The sequence below is a fragment of the Fistularia commersonii genome, chromosome 20, assembly GCF_037954325.1.
Source record: "Fistularia commersonii isolate RoL2024-O1a breed Wild chromosome 20, RoL_Fcom_v1.0, whole genome shotgun sequence".
NCBI classification, from domain to species: Eukaryota; Metazoa; Chordata; class Actinopteri; order Syngnathiformes; family Fistulariidae; genus Fistularia; species Fistularia commersonii.
The window spans coordinates 11,326,424-11,342,887 of record NC_141303.1 but is presented as its reverse complement, the minus strand read 5'-3'; the positions used below and the strand labels follow the sequence as shown (position 1 = coordinate 11,342,887).

The 16,464-nt window shown below is 42.3% G+C and overlaps 1 protein-coding gene and 1 pseudogene across 2 annotated transcripts in view; both read left to right on the top strand.

The window, feature by feature from the left end:
* The window catches only part of fut8b (fucosyltransferase 8b (alpha (1,6) fucosyltransferase)), a 107,938-nt gene extending 92,319 nt beyond the window's left edge, over window positions 1-15,619 (top strand). For both annotated transcript variants that reach the window (XM_086166808.1, XM_086166807.1), the window contains 3 exons: window positions 4,838-5,014; window positions 5,493-5,643; window positions 8,983-15,619. In XM_086166808.1, the coding sequence (XP_086022934.1) occupies window positions 4,838-5,014; window positions 5,493-5,643; window positions 8,983-9,324 (670 nt within the window). In that variant the 3' untranslated portion in view covers window positions 9,325-15,619. The remainder of the gene's footprint in view (window positions 1-4,837; window positions 5,015-5,492; window positions 5,644-8,982) is intronic.
* Window positions 15,221-16,113, top strand: LOC147222942 (uncharacterized; annotated as a pseudogene).
* Window positions 16,114-16,464: the final 351 nt, after the last annotated feature.

The window sequence follows — 16,464 nt, the reverse complement described above, 5'->3', positions numbered from 1 at the left end:
AGAAAAGTGTGAGAAATGACTTTCTGATACTTTGTCTTTAAGTTTCTGCTCCATCCCATGAGGCTAGCTTCACCTGCCTGCTAAAGGAAGTAGTTTAAAAAAAAGGCAAAGAGTTATCTTCCAATAGTGTGTGAAGTCAGGCTGGTTTAGTTTTATCATCACAACCCTCTCATCTGTATGTTCATAGACTCTGCCTGCTACTCAGCCTTCACACCTCCCGTTCTTCCCAACTTCTTTACGCATCGCTGCAAGCAATCGCTGCAGATCTTCATTGCGTTTTCCTGTCCTGCTCAGCTTAGTTCTCCCTTTCCCTTGATGTGCTGTCTTTTCTGCGCTGCTCCTCTCTTTGGTTTTTACCTCTGCCTTTCAATACTCCCGCAGCTGACATTTCTTTGTCCCATCCTTCGAGCATACGCGCCCTATTTTTTTCCCCCCTCGATTTAATTTTCCATCTCCCGACGACTTTTTCAATCACCCCACCCTGTCGCATCGTCTAATTTGCGACAGTTTCCTTAGTCTTTATTTGTTCATCCTGCTTCGAGTTTTCTCAAATTTGTGTACATCACACACATATGCACCTCAGCCTCACACTTCCTAGGCACACACATCTACCCACGGTTCTCTTGTTCGCATCATTTTCGACACATACCTATCACTGGGCCAAGCTAACGGATATTTTCTATTTTTTTCTTGGGTATAAGAGAGCGTGTGTGTGTGTGTGTGTGTGTGTGTGTGTGTGTGTGTGTGAGAACATAAAGAGGTGGAATGTAATGTAAAAGATCCATAATCTCGCTGCAGGAGGCCACTGAGCAGGCGTATTTTGATAGAGCGTGCACCACCAGGAATAGGAAGCCAGTTTGTCTCTAGAGTGCCAAACAGCAACTAGTCAAACTCTCATTCGCCTCAATCCCCCCCCACTCCCCCCTTTCCTTGCTCTTCTACTATCCTTGCTGTGGCACATAGCTGCAAGAACGCCAGAAAGCTGCAACTATCAGCAGAGTTCCATCCTGCCAACATTTAATACTTCTTCTTTTGCTGATACTGGAGTGGCATTATCACCGTGGCAGGTTACCAAGAGGTGCATTTACTGCCTCTTTTATATCATCTTCACACAGCACTTGTGCTCTGTGAGAAATACTTGTATGAGTACTCGTGTCACAGTCAATATTCTCCCAAACACAATTACAATTCTGAAACAAAGTAAAAAAAATAATAAATAAGTAAGCAATTGAGGCGTGAATATTTGTTTTCAGGGAAGAGAGGTGAGAGCTTTGTTAGCTACAGTCAGTTTAGCTTTCTGCTGCAAGCAACCTGAGGGCACATCTGGAGAGATACACCGACTCCTGCCCAGATGGCAGCTGGAGCTTTGTCCAAATAGTCACATCTGGGCTCTATTTTGCACCACCTGCCACTATCTGCAGACAGCAGACCAGAAAGGCATTCCAAGAACCATATTCCATCGTTACAGCTGATCGGACCCGCAAATAAAATAAAATAACATTTGATTCATTTCTCTTTAGAGATATTTTTAAGAAATAGTATTCCATTGATTTTATATATAAATATAAGTATATATTCGAAAGCCTTATAGTGAAATAATTCTAAAATCAAATGGACTGTTTATCAAGTATATCAATTTGAATGATTTCTCACTGATTGGAACATATGGTAATAATTAGAATCCCATCCGTCACCACTTTTCTCTTGAAGTGCATGAACTGGAGAGTATAAAACCCTTTTTTATGGAATAAGTAATAATAATTTCAATAATAATTTTCGCAAAATTGTTTGAAATTCAACTACAGTGATCCGGCGATACATTTTCCAGATAGACTGCCAGAATGTTACAACCTCCAAAGTTATTTGTGCTGCAGCGATGGTTGCAGGATATGCACTTGCCGTCTCAAGAGTGGGTGTGTATGACGCATTAATATATGCTTTTACACCCACCATGAGGATTGCCTGTTCTTACCAGGACTGCATGAATAGAGCAAAAATGAATTGAATTATTGTTGCAGCAGTGTGGGAGAATGGCGGGGAGCGAGGAAGCAAGCGAAGAAAGAAGCGATGCCTCAGTGTTGCCTGCATCGCACCAATGGAGCCAAAGAATTGCTGACATAAATGGCGTTTACAAAACTCACAAACTGTGAGCATTAAGGAAAAAAAAAGCAGGACAAAATTGGAGAAGGATGTGAAGCCTTGAGTTGAGACCTCTGGCCAATGAGGGAGACAAAGACTGACGCCCTCGCCACCTATTCACCCACCGCGCGCTTCAGTGCTATTCTTCTTCATTTATTTACCACTTAAATCGAGGGTCTCTCCGTGGTTCAACCCGGCACCCACTGATTGATCCTTGGCCAGTGGTTGAAATTTAGCACGGCCTGTTTACTCTGTTTCTTTGAACCGCTGACTCTCGCCTCTCTCCTTCTCCCAATTCATTCACGTAGAAGTGGCGGTGGCAGCCTCGAGGTTAGAGAAGCCTTTTGAATGTCTAAGCAACTGGAATTTCCCGAGCAGCAGAGGCAGGATGCCGGAGTAAAGACGCTCCAAGGCCGGCAGAAGACACTAAGTTGTATCGGGCTGACCCCCTGTGACTATCGTGATGTGGTGGCACATCATGCCGGATAAAATTGGGTAGTGCTTCCCTCAGTTTTCCTGATGAAAGCTGAGAAAAATTTTTTTTTTTAGATTTAGAAATTCACTCCCCTCCAAGCTGTGTAAGTCACAATCGAGACGAGGCTCGGTGCTTTTGTAATTTAATGGTTCTGGATGAAGTAAATGGCAACAGAATCTGTCAGTCCGAGGAATGCTTGCGAGTCAGCAGCCATGTTTTTATGAGTTTGAGTTTCTTCTCTAGTAAGCACGGTTCTTTCTTTTTGTCCTGGGTTACCGAAGGGATGAAGACGACAAAGCCAAAAAACGGTGATAGATGTTTCCTTTCTGTCCATCTTTTTCTTTCAGCTCAATTTCCTCTGCCCTCTCCTCGTCATTGTTTGCATTTTCATTTCAAAGTTTCTCTCATCCCCGTTCCTTTCTCATTTTCTGCTGATTTCTACTTTGGTAGGAAAAGGAATTAGCTTTAAACTACGGCAAGGAGTTAGAACCCAGTGCCACATTTCTCAAAAAACCTAATTGATGCAGGAGTCAAAGAGGATCTCGTCTTTCATTAGAATCCATTTGTTCATAAACTAGCAAACATCGATGGGTTATCGTCTTGCACTCTGCAATTTATCATTGATTATATGATAGAGCCGGACAAGTTAATGATTGAACTGCCTTTCTGTCCACCGCTCTATTCTCTTTCTGTCATCTTCAGTTTGCCGTCTAGCTAGCAGCACCACAAAATGTGCTTTTAGTTACTATTGTATAAAATGTTTTTCTGTTGCAAAGAAAGAAATGTAACATTCTTGAATCCCTCTACATTGAATGTCGTTACAAGCAAATCATCAATCACCAGTATCCAAACTGGAGGTGTGTATACTAGGGATGTTATATCTTAGACTTGTGACTTTGTTACTGCAGATCTGAAATACTTATCTGACTCTGCAATGGATGAAGTCAATTACCAGAACCAAGCTGCTTGTTCCTATTTTTTTTATGTTTGAAAATCAAAGTATGACATAAAATTTTAAGTAGTTGAAACTGGTTGTACCTCACTAAACCTACCGGCGTGTGTTGAATTCTGTTCAAGATTTTGTGCAATACAAATAATTCATGATTGCCTTGATCAATCTGTGACCTCCCTCGCAGCTTCAGAGATCCTCATTCTCATGAAACGGATGGGCGTTGTTATATTCATTTTGCTTTTTCTACAGTTCTTGTTTACAAGGCTTCCTCCACTGTGGTTGTCAGGGAAACAGGAGCCAGGTCATCTGTTAAAATTTCCAACCTGCCACTGTGAGCCCATTAACCTGCAGCGGCTGTTGAATGTACCCAGGTGTTTAACCCAGCAGAAGTGATATGTTCAAGAATAGGGTTGAACAAAGCAACTGTCTCTCACTTGATCATTAAATAATTTGCGGACTTTGATACTTGATGAGGTTTACAGCTGAATTAACAAAAGAATGTGACAAGAATTGATCCAAATCATAAACAACGGGTTTCAGAGAATAGTGAATCACATGCCTATTTAGTAGAAGTTAACATGTAATTGCTGTCTGTTTTTTTCGTACAATGCAGAGCACACTTCAATAATCTTTCGGATAGAACTGCAAAACCTGAAAACAGAGGAAAAAAATGTGGATACTTTTTTTTTTTTTTTCAACACAAGGTTGTTAAGCTTGGCTTTTCGTGCCACTATTGAGTCACCCCTATTCAGTATTTTCCATCGTCTTGTTTCCCTCAATAATTATTCATCCTCTCCTTAATACAATGCTTCGGGCTCACACCCGCTCTCATTCATATTTTTGCACCACATATACTGAGGAATATAAGTGAAGTGTCTGAAAACAACTTGAATACCTTCAACGCAGTAATTAATTTGGCACTACGTGGCGCTTAACATGTACTTTCAGCACAAATTAAGAAGGGATCAATAAATCTTCAGATATCTACCTCTCAAAGCAACCCTTTAAGGTAATCATATCAAGATTAAAACATTAGCATATTTATTGAAGCCTTATCATTAACAAGTCGTCCACAATGTTTACAATCTCAGGTCTCCAAGCGTCACAGTTAGCGTGGCATTTGAAGTGTAAAACACTCTTGATTAAAAAAAAGAATGGAAACTGACCTGAGAAGAGGTGAAATAGTTTGCCATCACATTAATTAGGAGATAATGACTCTGTTTCAAGACTGTGGTTTCATGTCGTGTTTGTCAATATGTGCACGCATGCAGAGTCCATGTGAGGAGGACAGATAAGGTGGGGACTGAAGCAGCCTTCCATCCCATAGAGGAGTACATGCTGCATGTGGAGGAGCAGTTCCAGCATTTGGCCAGACGCGTCCATGTTGACAAGAAACGAGTGTACCTCGCCACTGATGACCCCTCACTGCTGCAGGAAGCCAAGACAAAGTAAGTCTAACGAAGGACTACATGATATTAATGATTCCAATATAAAAAGATTTGTTCACTGATCTGGAGGATGCACAGCGCAGTGGTGTTAGCCTGTCCGATTCACAGGGACATGGTCCCTGGTTCGATTCCCACGTGGGGCCTTTTTGTGTGGAGTTTGCATGTTCTCCACGAGAATTACGTGGGGTTCCTTCAGGTTCTCTGGTTTTCTCCCACAATCCAAAAATATGCAGTTAGTTTATCATAAATCCTTAATTGCCCAGACTTATGAATGAGAGTGAATGTATGTCCCTATATGTGGCTCTTTGATCAACTGTCAACCGGTCCTGAGTGCAGGACAAGCGGTATAGATAATGAATGAATAAAGGTTTGGAGGATTATCATCTTTGAATATTAGTCGAGGGAGTAACAGATCTAAAACAAATTGTTTTTTTCTTGTGCATCCCACTTATTCTCCTTCACATATTATTCCTCTAAGGTACCCAGAGTACGAGTTCATCAGCGATAACTCCATCTCGTGGTCTGCGGGTCTGCACAACCGCTACACAGAGAACTCGCTGAGAGGAGTTATCCTGGACATCCACTTCTTGTCTCAGACAGACTTCTTGGTCTGCACCTTTTCATCGCAGGTCAGTCCCTGGGCCGAGAGATAACAAAAAAAATAAAGATTTTTATATAATTGTGGATAGCAAGTACGTGCCTGCACATTTGTATGCTTTATGAATGGTGAGGCTCAACGTGAGGACCCATATTCTGAGGCGTTAAGTTTGTTCTTGAGTAGATTTACATCAGAATGTCAATAGGTGTTGTATAATATGCAAGCAAATACTCACAAATACATCTCCTGCTACGTGTAATTTTCCACCAATGGGTTGTAGGCGTTTTCCTTGGATTTAAACTGAAAGAAAATGATTTTTGAACATCTTTTAATAGAACATTGAGTTTCCACAGATTTAATGTGCCAAAAGGTATCTGTCTTCTTGATGTTTCCAAGATGAATGTTATATTACTCATTTGTTCCAAGAATTGCAATGATGTCATCAGCCAAAAGATATATTTTATGTTCCTTGCCATTTTTTATAAGTTCCCTCATATCCTTATTTTGAAGTGGGTCTTGCAGTAAAGGCTTTACAAAGGCAGCGCACAGAGTGGGTGCTGCCCCGTTCAGCATTATTTAAAATTTCTCTGTCGTTCATCCAATTCCTTTAATTCTCACAGTGGTTTATCAGTAGAACCTCCCCATGCATCACCTTGATTTCCTGCTCTATACGAACTTTTCTACAAACACCTTCCACTTAAAGTGCTGGATCTTCCATACGTATGACTCTGTAATATTATCCTGTGTTTGTCCCTTTTTAAAAAAGTGAAATCAAGTGCACTGCTCCTCTATCAGCTGTTTTAATAGTGTTCGGTTACTCAAAAAGCCATTGCTGAAGATGCTTTATTGGAGGATTGAGCTAAATGTATGGTGCTCTAATGCCCTTCAGGTTCTGGAATGACTGAAATGAGACCATCCTCCCATGATGGAGGAATCCCCTTTTTGTGAACCGTCACCTCTTTTCACCACCCAGACATATCTTATAGTCAAGCATGTCCCATCTATCCAACAGAAGGCAAATATAGGTATTTAAAAAATGTTGTCATTCTTCCTGTGGGTAAAATGTATCGGACAGCTCTGAGTGATCTGCTTTAAAGATTTGATACAGTATATATCACAAAATATCTGTTGGCTTACACAACACTACACTATTTCAAGCCCTTCTGGCTGCTGCACGGTAATTTTTCCAATGTCATCTGTGAATATGTCATTATCTTTTATCAGTCATCTATCTATCATTTGTCTGAACAACCTTGACCAGTTTATATAGCCCTTCCTTGGATTTGCTTCTGTTTCCTCAGTGTCCCTGCCCATCCTATATATACACTGTATAGCCAAGAGTGTTCATTCACGCATCCAAATAATCTGATTCAGGTGTTTCAATTACTTCCACGGCCACCTGTGTATAAAGTCAAGCACCTAGGCATGCAGACTAACCCTTTTTACATACATTTTCGAAAGAATGGTTCGCTCTCAGGAGCTCAGTGTATTCCACCGTGGAACTGTGATGGAATGCCACCTGTGCGACAAATCCAGTGATGAAATTTCCTCATTCCTAAATATTCCACAGTTAACCGTCAGCTGTATAGTAAGAACATCGAAGTTTTTGAGAACCACAACAACTCAGCCACAAAGTGGTACGCTACGTAAGCCTATGTAGCGGGGTCAGAGGATGCTGAGGCGCATAGTGCGAAGAGGTCGCTTCTGCAGAGTCAATTGCTGTATACTTCAAACTTCATGTGGCCTTCAGATTAGCTCAAGAACAGTGCACAGAGAGCTTCATAGAATGGGTTTCCATGGCGGAGCAACTGCATCCAAGCCACACATCACCAAGTGGAATGCAAAGCGTCGGATGCACGGTGTAAAGCACGCCACCACTGGACTGCAAAAGACTGGAGATGCATTCTCTGGAGTGATGAATCGCGCCTCTCCATCTGGCAATATGATGGACGAGTTGCCAGGAGAACGCTACATGTCTGACTGCATTGTGCCAAGTGTGATGTTTGGTGGAGGGGGGATTATGGTGTGGGGTCATTTTTTAGGAGCTGGGCTTGGCCACTTAGTTCCAGTGAAAGGATCTCAGAAAGCTTCAGCATACCAAGACATTTTGGACAATTCAATGCTCCCAACTGTGTGGAAACAGTTTGGAGCTGGCCCCTTCCTTTTCCAACATGACTGCACCAGTGCACAAAATAAGGTCCATAAAGACATGGATGACAGAGTCTGGTGTGGATGAACTTGCCTGACCTGCACAGGGTCCTGACCTCAACCCTATAGAACACCTTTGGGATGAATTAGAGTGGGGCTGCCAGGCAGGACATCTCGAGGAAGAACAAAGCGAGGATTTATGGACATAGTAAGAGAGGATATGAAGGTAGTTGATGTGAGTGAGGAGGATACAGAGAATAGTGTTAGATGGAGAAGGTTGATTCGCTGTGGCGACCCCTGAAGGGAAAAGCCAAAAGGAGAAGAAGAAGAAGAAGAAGAGTGGAGACTGAGAGCCAGGCCTTCTCATCCCAGAATGGTCAAAAATTCCCAGAAACACTCCTGAACCTTGTGGAGAGCCTTCCCAGAAGAGTTGAAGCTCTTATAGCTGTAAAGGGTAGACCGATGTCGTATTGAACCCTATGGATTTGAAATGGGATGTCACTTCAGTTAATATGCGAGTCAAGGCAGGTGAACGAATACTTTTGACCATATGATGTGTTTTGATTGAGCACTTTTTGCCATTTTACCTGCCAGTGTTCCCTTAAGTTATTCTCATGCCTGCTACTCCTCCGCTGTCCTCTGTTCACCTTGTCAATTCACACGTTTACCTTTGACTGAGACATCAGTCTTAGTGTTTCCAACCCTGCGCTGTAGAGCACTTTGAATCGCAGTGTAGTTAAAAATGGCTCTAAAAAGAAACTTCTGTTGCTTCTGCGTCCTTCACTAGTGATCTCCCACATTCATCAGAAAGCTGCCTGTATTTAAGCTGACTTTATTGGCAGAAAAATGGTGTGTAAAGGTTTTTTTTTGTTTTGTTTTCAAGATGATGTGGGCTTCGGAATGCCTCTGTTCTCTCCATCCCCTCAAGCAACAACATGTACCAATTAATCGTCTCAATGCATTTAAGTTTCTTGTGGTTATAGGTGTGTATTTTTTCCCCAAATGTAATCAACAGTGTGATCAACACCAACATTGTCGTTCAGCACATATATTCGGTACTGAAGATTTATCATGGTTTGGTATCAGGTTTGACGAGACTCAATCATGTCATCCTTCTTTTTCCGGACTGGAGAAATAAAAATAAAACTATAGCGCATTCTCTGCATGTTCACAGCCCTACAGTCCTACAGTCAGGGTGATTCCTTCCTGTGATTTCTCTCAGGTCTGCCGTGTAGCCTATGAGATCATGCAGACCCTGCATCCTGACGCCTCCTCCTTCTTCTACTCCCTGGACGACATCTACTACTTTGGAGGTCAGAACGCACACAATCAGATCGCCGTCTATCCCCACCAGCCACGCAACAGCGAGGACATTCCCCTGGAGCCCGGTGACGTGATCGGCGTTGCAGGCAACCACTGGGATGGATACTCCAAAGGGATCAACCGCAAACTAGGCCGCACCGGCCTCTATCCTTCGTACAAGGTCAAAGAAAAAATCGAGACGGTGAAGTACCCGACTTACCCCGAGGCAGACAAACTGCTCACCTCTCAGAGGAAGAAATAAAAAAGATGATTGGACGTGAAACTCGCAGACTCAGATTGCCGAGACGGAGGCTGCTTTTGTACAGAAGGAGGCGTGCCCTGCACGCCCTGCTGAGGAGGAAAAAAAAAATGAAGGCCTTTACCTGCGGCTGGTAGGTCTGAGGATGCACTCTGTTTATGTGAGTGTGTGTGCGTGTGTGTGTGTGTGTGTGTGCGTGTGTGAGAGTGCGCGTGTGAATATGGGAGCACGTGTAAATGCCCTCGCATACGTCAGGCCATGGAAGACCCTACCACTACTCCCCCGGCCCAACGATCTCACACCCAGGTCTGTAGAGATGTAGACGTTGAACATTGATTTAAAAAAAAAAAAAATACAAGAACCAAGAAAAGGCTAAACTCAGCACGCTCGCTCTCCGCTGACTGACAGGCACTATTTAAGACTGGAGCTTTGAATCAGTGACTGAGAAAAAAAATGATTAACTGGAAAAAAGTGTTTCGATTTTTATTTAAATCCTTATGGTGGTTTTGATTCTAATCTTGCCTTTCTTTCTTTTTTCTCCCATTTTTGTTTAATATTGTTTACTGAATGTACTGTATCCTCTTCTTGCCATGCTCTCCACTACACCACTCCTCTCTCTGTGCTACTTCCATCTCGTCTCATGTGCACTTGATTTCATAATACCATAATGTGCTTTTATTGCGTGTTTAACTGTCTTAATTTTGAATGGATGGGGTTTGTGCACCATGTACTGTACTGTGTGTGTGTGTGTGTGTGTGTGTGTGTGTGTGTGTGTGTGTGTGTGTGTGTGTGTGTGTGTGAGACAACGAATGTGTGCGTGATCAAGTGTGCCTGTGTCTTAAGTCTAAAGGGGCCATGTCACGACCTGGTGCCTGTTTCTGGTGAGCAGTGTTTTTTTTTTTTTTTTGTTTCCATGCCCTTGGGGAGGCTGGCACTGACAGCAGGGACTGTCTTCAAAACACAATGGTAAGATTATGTGGAGTGCGGCAGAACTCCTGGTGCGCACGCACACACACACACACACACACACACACAGACTCACACGCACACACACACACACACAAGCGCGCGCATATTCAAGCACGCACACACGAGCTGTCCCAAGGCTCACCAAATAAAGCAGTCCACTGAGATCATGTCCTTTTCTGCATCTCTGCTGTCTCTTATGTCTTCGGTTGACCCAACCCCCTTTTTTTTTTTTAACTTTGCTCTTTGAAAATAATTGAGTAAAAAAAATATATTTACATTTGAGCTTGAAACCGCAGCGCATTATCATTTATAGAGTCCTTGTCATTTCATAACTTATGTTCCTGGGCATTGTCTTTGATAACCACAGATCGAATAAACTTGAGAAACCAACACGGCACGTTTCTTCTCCTCTGTCTGATTCCGCTCTCCATCTGCCACTCTGTCTTTCAACCTGTGACACCATTGCTCTCTGGCTCGGGCTGAAGATGCTTTTACAACATGAAATACAGTACGTTACAAACCACAAATCACAGTAGGTGTTTTTCTGTTTTTGATATTTCTGGGTTTTTATTCCTGAGGGTGAAAAACACACTTAAATACGTCCTAGGAGGAGTTCTCGTTTCATGAAATTCCAAACCAAACACTTCTAACAGAGACAGAATTCCGGCATGGTGATTTAAACTATCCCGTTCATGTGGAGTGTTGTACCTCCCGCTGCCTACCTGTCTGGACAGTGAACTCCATCTCTGTGTCTTAATTATGGTATGTTCCCTACTCGTTTAGTCAAGGGGCTGAGAGCTTTATTAGAAATCATTCCTTAATTCTGTCTGCTTTATTTGACACACAAAACAACACATGATTACTGTCTGCAATCTATTTATCTCATGTTGACCCAGTGTTCAAAATGCAACTTACAGCAGTTCACTGCACATCTTTTTCCTGGGAAAGAGCCCCTTGTGAGTTCTACAAATGCACATCTGAGCTGTTCAAAACCTTAATTAAAATACACTCACTGCTGTCACAGTGGCCTGTAACAGTCATTTAAGAAAGATGTTAGTTCAGCTAATTGTTCTGTTAAGTGAGCCAACCCTTCTAGAAGACCATTTGGATCTGTAGACGGGTTCTTTCCTGATTACATTTTTGGCTTAGTGATGGTTCTTTATGGGTCCCCAGCATGAAGGTCTGTTTTGAGGAGAAAAAAAAAAGAATCTAATTTCCCACAGTCTGGCTTTTATAGAATGGCTTCATATTTCAATTTTTCTTAAAAAACAATCTCAAGAACAATACACATGCACAGATGTCTGAACCAGCCCAAAGATTACAAGAGTGGGAGGAAGTAGATCCCGAAGCAGCTGAAGGAAAAGCCTGTTGCAGCACCTGCACACAAGAGGTTATAATGAAAGCAGCTACAGCAAGGATGAGCAGATCAACGGGGTATGCTCAACATGTTTCTCTCCTGTTCACAGATTTTCAGTAATTCTGTAATACCCGCACCCAGTGGCCCAAAGCTCTGAATGGCAATTTTGCCAGTTTTGGCCAATTGCTTGTGTTTGCAATTGAAAAATTTGCAAGGTCCATATCTGGTCATAGAAGTGTTCCACTACGCATCCAACATAGGAGACCCTCATATAAGATAAGAGAACAGGCTCTCTTTGCAGCTCATGTGCTGAAGCAGAGGAAGGATGTCAGTGTTGATATGGCAACATGAGTTAGGCGACTGTTCTAAGGTGTCAAGGGGGTTGGGGGGGGGGGGGGGGGTATCTCTTAATACTGCAAGAATGTGGACAGAAATTTCGACTCGGTCGTGTAACTCCGATGAAAGTCACGTTTTTCTAGAGATAATTGGGAACACCATCACCTTGTAGGAGTCTTATCTTGTAAAGGGCAGCAGAATTAAATGTGACTGACTCATGAAAAATGGGAAGGAAATGATCACTGTACTCCTGGCTGACTCCAATCAGCTCTCCGATGCCGCAGTGGTAACAAATGAATCTGCCGCGACACCCAACCCACATCATAGCTGAGGGGCTAGGCCCCCACGAGCAACTTACATTTCCACGAAAGCAGATTGCAGCATGTCAGTCTTTCCCCTTTTCACCCTAAATCAACTCAGCGAGCAGCTACACTTTGGCACCTCTTATCTCCTTCTCTCGCTCTCTATTCACTTTGAATCTAATTCTGTAAAGTTGATTCTTGGCACAGAGGAGGGCTGATTTAAGCTGGTGAAAAGTACCCCAGCACAGGTATTGTTTTGACCCAGAACTCCATAAGAGTGATTTTCCTTTGTCAAGCCAGTAAATCAACAAAGAATTAAATGTTTAATTTGATTTTTTACACTGCATGAAATAGTGCTCAGAAATCACTTGAGAAGAATCTATGTTATCAGAATGTTGACAAAGGATAAAATAAGGATTTGGCTTTTTTTTTTTTTTTTTTTTTTAAATGTTAATGGGATTTAGAAAATAGTTTTTAAGTACCCCAAAGCCAAAGGATGAATATAGATATAAATTTGAATCCAAACTAGATTGGGAGTTGATGTGCTGTCTACTATTAGAAATTAAAACGAAGATGCTTTGGCATTGAGACAGGCCTCACTAAATTCAGACTAAATCAGGCTTTGTGTTAAAACAGACAAAGAGTTCCATGTTATCAGTTTGATGAAGACAAAGTGTGTTATTACCAGTTCATAATTGTTATGTATTAATTCATTGTAATGATGGCAGCTAATGTAATAATTTAATTGCATATAATTATGCATTAAATGGTAATTGTGAATTATTATGAGCGAGGGTCTTATTGTCACAATTTGGACCATGATAACTATCATAATATCTTTCTTCTCACAATTTAATTGCTGTGATTTGAGAATGTCTGGCAGCACTGTCTGCCATAATTGCATACACATATATTTGAAATGGAAAATTCATGTGGATTGTAAAATGTTATTACCTAGGTCACAGACTAAATCCCCTTTTCAGTAATGAGCTGTTGTTCTTACCATAGCTGCAGTTCCTTGGCTGTTGCTCACTGCACATCAACTATAAACCAAAATGAATCAGCTGATTGGTCCCTTGACTGCAGAAAAGAAAGGAATAGAACATTCCCTACCAGGCATTGCAATGATTTGGCAAACCCCTAAAATTACATCTTCCAAAAATGATCTTTTCCCTTTATTAAACTTTGAAAAGTTATAAGTTATACATCCTGGACATGAAAGCGTGTTTATTTTGTTTGACTTTCCCACTGGTTTTCTCTGTTTTAATTCTATAGTTTTCATTCTGTGACTCATTTGTTATCATCTATTTGTTACAGCTTGGCCTACATTTTATGTAATGATACTATTAAGCAGATGTATATGGGTGGTGCACAGCAGTATCAGAAAACTGGGAGATGACGACTGTAACAATGAAGAATCATAATTGGTCTCCTTAATAGTATTACCCAACAAATTATAGCAGGAAAAGCAGCTGCTCTCCATCACCACAGATCGTTGTTGAATGTAAAACAACAATGAATTCATATCCTTTCAAGTCTGTAGGTGTGTTTCTCTGAAACATAAGAGAAACTAGAAGTGTATTTGACATAACCCAGAAGTGTTTTTTTTTTTCAGATTTGTATGATATTGCAGTGAAAGTAAAGTTAAAATGAAACTTCCCTATGCGTGTCTAATGTCAAGTAATCTCGCTTTTCATTCATGTAACTTTATCATCATTAGTGTAGGAATTCTTGAATAACAGCAAATATATCTCCTTCCTGCTTTTTCCTTCAGGGGTCACCGCAACAAAAAATCAACCTATTCCATGTAACCCTATTCTCTGTATCCTCCTCTCACGCCAACTACCTTCATATCCTCTCTCACTACATCCATAAATCTTCTCTTTGGTCTTCCTCTAGACCTCCTGCCTGGCAGCTCCAATTCAAGCATCCGTCTACCAATAAATATACTATCCCTGCTCTGTACCTGACCCAACCATCTCAGTCTGGCTTCTCTGACCTTTCCAAATTATCTAACATGTGCCGTCCCTCTGATAGACTCATTTCTGATCCTATCCATCCTGGTCTCACCCAAAGAGAACCTCTTTGTCATTGTCACTGTTTCTAGGCAATCCAGCATCACTGGTCTCATCACTGTCTCACACCTTTCCTTTCATTCTGGCTGATATCTTCGATGATATATGACCCCTGACACTTTTTGCCACACATTCCAACCTGCTTGAACCTTTGTCTCTACCTTTTTTCCACAATCTCCGTTGCTCTGGACTGTTGACCCCAAGTACTTGAAATCCTCAACATCTTGATCTCCACTCCCAGTAGTCTCACCTTTCCACACGGGTTCCTCTCATTCACACTCATGTATTCTGTCTTGTTGCAATGAACCTTCATCCTTCTCCTTTCCAGAGCATTCCTCCACCTCTGAAGATTTTCCTTAACCTGTACCCTACCCTCACAGATCGCAATGTCATCTGCAAACATTATGGTCCATCGAGATTCCTATGTAACCCCATCTGTCAGCCTGTACATCGCCACTGCAAACAAGAAGGGGCTCAGATCTGATTCCTGATGAAGTCGCACCTCCACCTTGAACTTCTCTGTTACACCCCCAGCACAACTCACCCCTGTCTCACAGCTAGCATACATGTTCTGCACCAGTCTGACATATTTCTGGGCCACTCCAAACTTCCTCATACAATACCAGAGTTGTTTGCTTCGCACCCTGTCATATGCTTTTTCTAGGTCTACAAAAGCAGAATGCAGCTCCCTCTGACCTTTAGTACTCTTTCTAGGCCTGAAGCCATACTGCTGCTCACAATTGCTAACTTCTGCTCTGAGTCTAGTTACCACTACACTTTCCCATAACTTCATTGTATAGCTCATCAACTTTATCCCTCTGTAGTTGCCGCAATTCTGCACACCTCCCTTATTCTTAAAAATGGGCACCATCACACTTCTCCATTCCGCAGGGATCTAATCACTCTCTCTAAGATCATGTTGAATAATCCAGGCGAAAACGTTACAGCTGCATCTCCTAGACAGTTCCATGCCTCTACAGGTATATCATCAGGACCAACTCCCTTTCCACTCTTCATCCTCTTCAATGCCTTCCTCACTTCACTGCTACTAATTTCTGCCACTTTGTGTTCTACAACAGTCACCTCTTCTACCCTTCCCTCTCTTTCATTTTCCTCATTCATCAGTTCTTCAAAGTACTCTTTCCATCTTCCCATCACTCTTCTAGAATCTGTCAATAAATTTCCCTCTCTATCCTTAATCACCTGGACCTGCTGTACATCCTTTCCATCTCTATCTCTCTGTTTTGCCAACCTGTATAAATCATTCTCTCCCTCCTCACTGTCCAACCGTCATACAAGTCATCATACGCTCTTTGTTTGCCTTTGCTACCTGAATCTTTACCATACACTGTATCTTCCTGTACTCCTGTCTGTTCTCTTCAGTCCCCCCAGTATTCCACTTCTTCTTTGCTAACCGCTTCTCTCCTGCACTTCTTTATTCCACCACCAAGTCTCCTTATCTACTTTCCTTCCAGACGATACAGCAAGTACTCGCCTCCCTGTCTCACTGATCGCATTAGCTGCAGTAGTCCAATCATCTGGAATCAGCTCTCCCTGACCCCCCAGAGCCTTTCTCAACTCCTCCCTCAAAACCATTCACCAATCCTCCCTTTTCAGCTTCCACCACTTTGTCCTCTGCACTGCCAGAGTCAAACTACAAACCACCATTCTATGCTGTGTGGCTACACTCTCACCTACAACTACTTTACAGTTACTGATCTCTTTCAGGTTACCTTTTTTAAACAAGATATAGTCTACCTACGTGCTCCTACCTCTGCTCTTATAGGCAGGCCTCTAGCACATCCTGCCTTCATGCTGAGTGGCACTGTCACAGGGACATCTTAGATGGTGGCATCAAGTGCTAAGGAAGCTGGCAGAGCACCTAGAGATGAGCAGAGCAGCTGCAAACATCTCATAAGCCAACCCGCAAATGTCCAAAACTGTGACCAGGAAAGAAGGAAAGGCGTGAAGGATGCGTGATGACCTGGATAGGCAGCTCGTCTTCCCAAGTCAGATCGCCAAAAAAACTTTGAGACAAGACATCGTCATGTGGTCCACGGCTGCCAAGCAGGTCCTCATCATCGAGTTGACCGTGCCCTGGGAA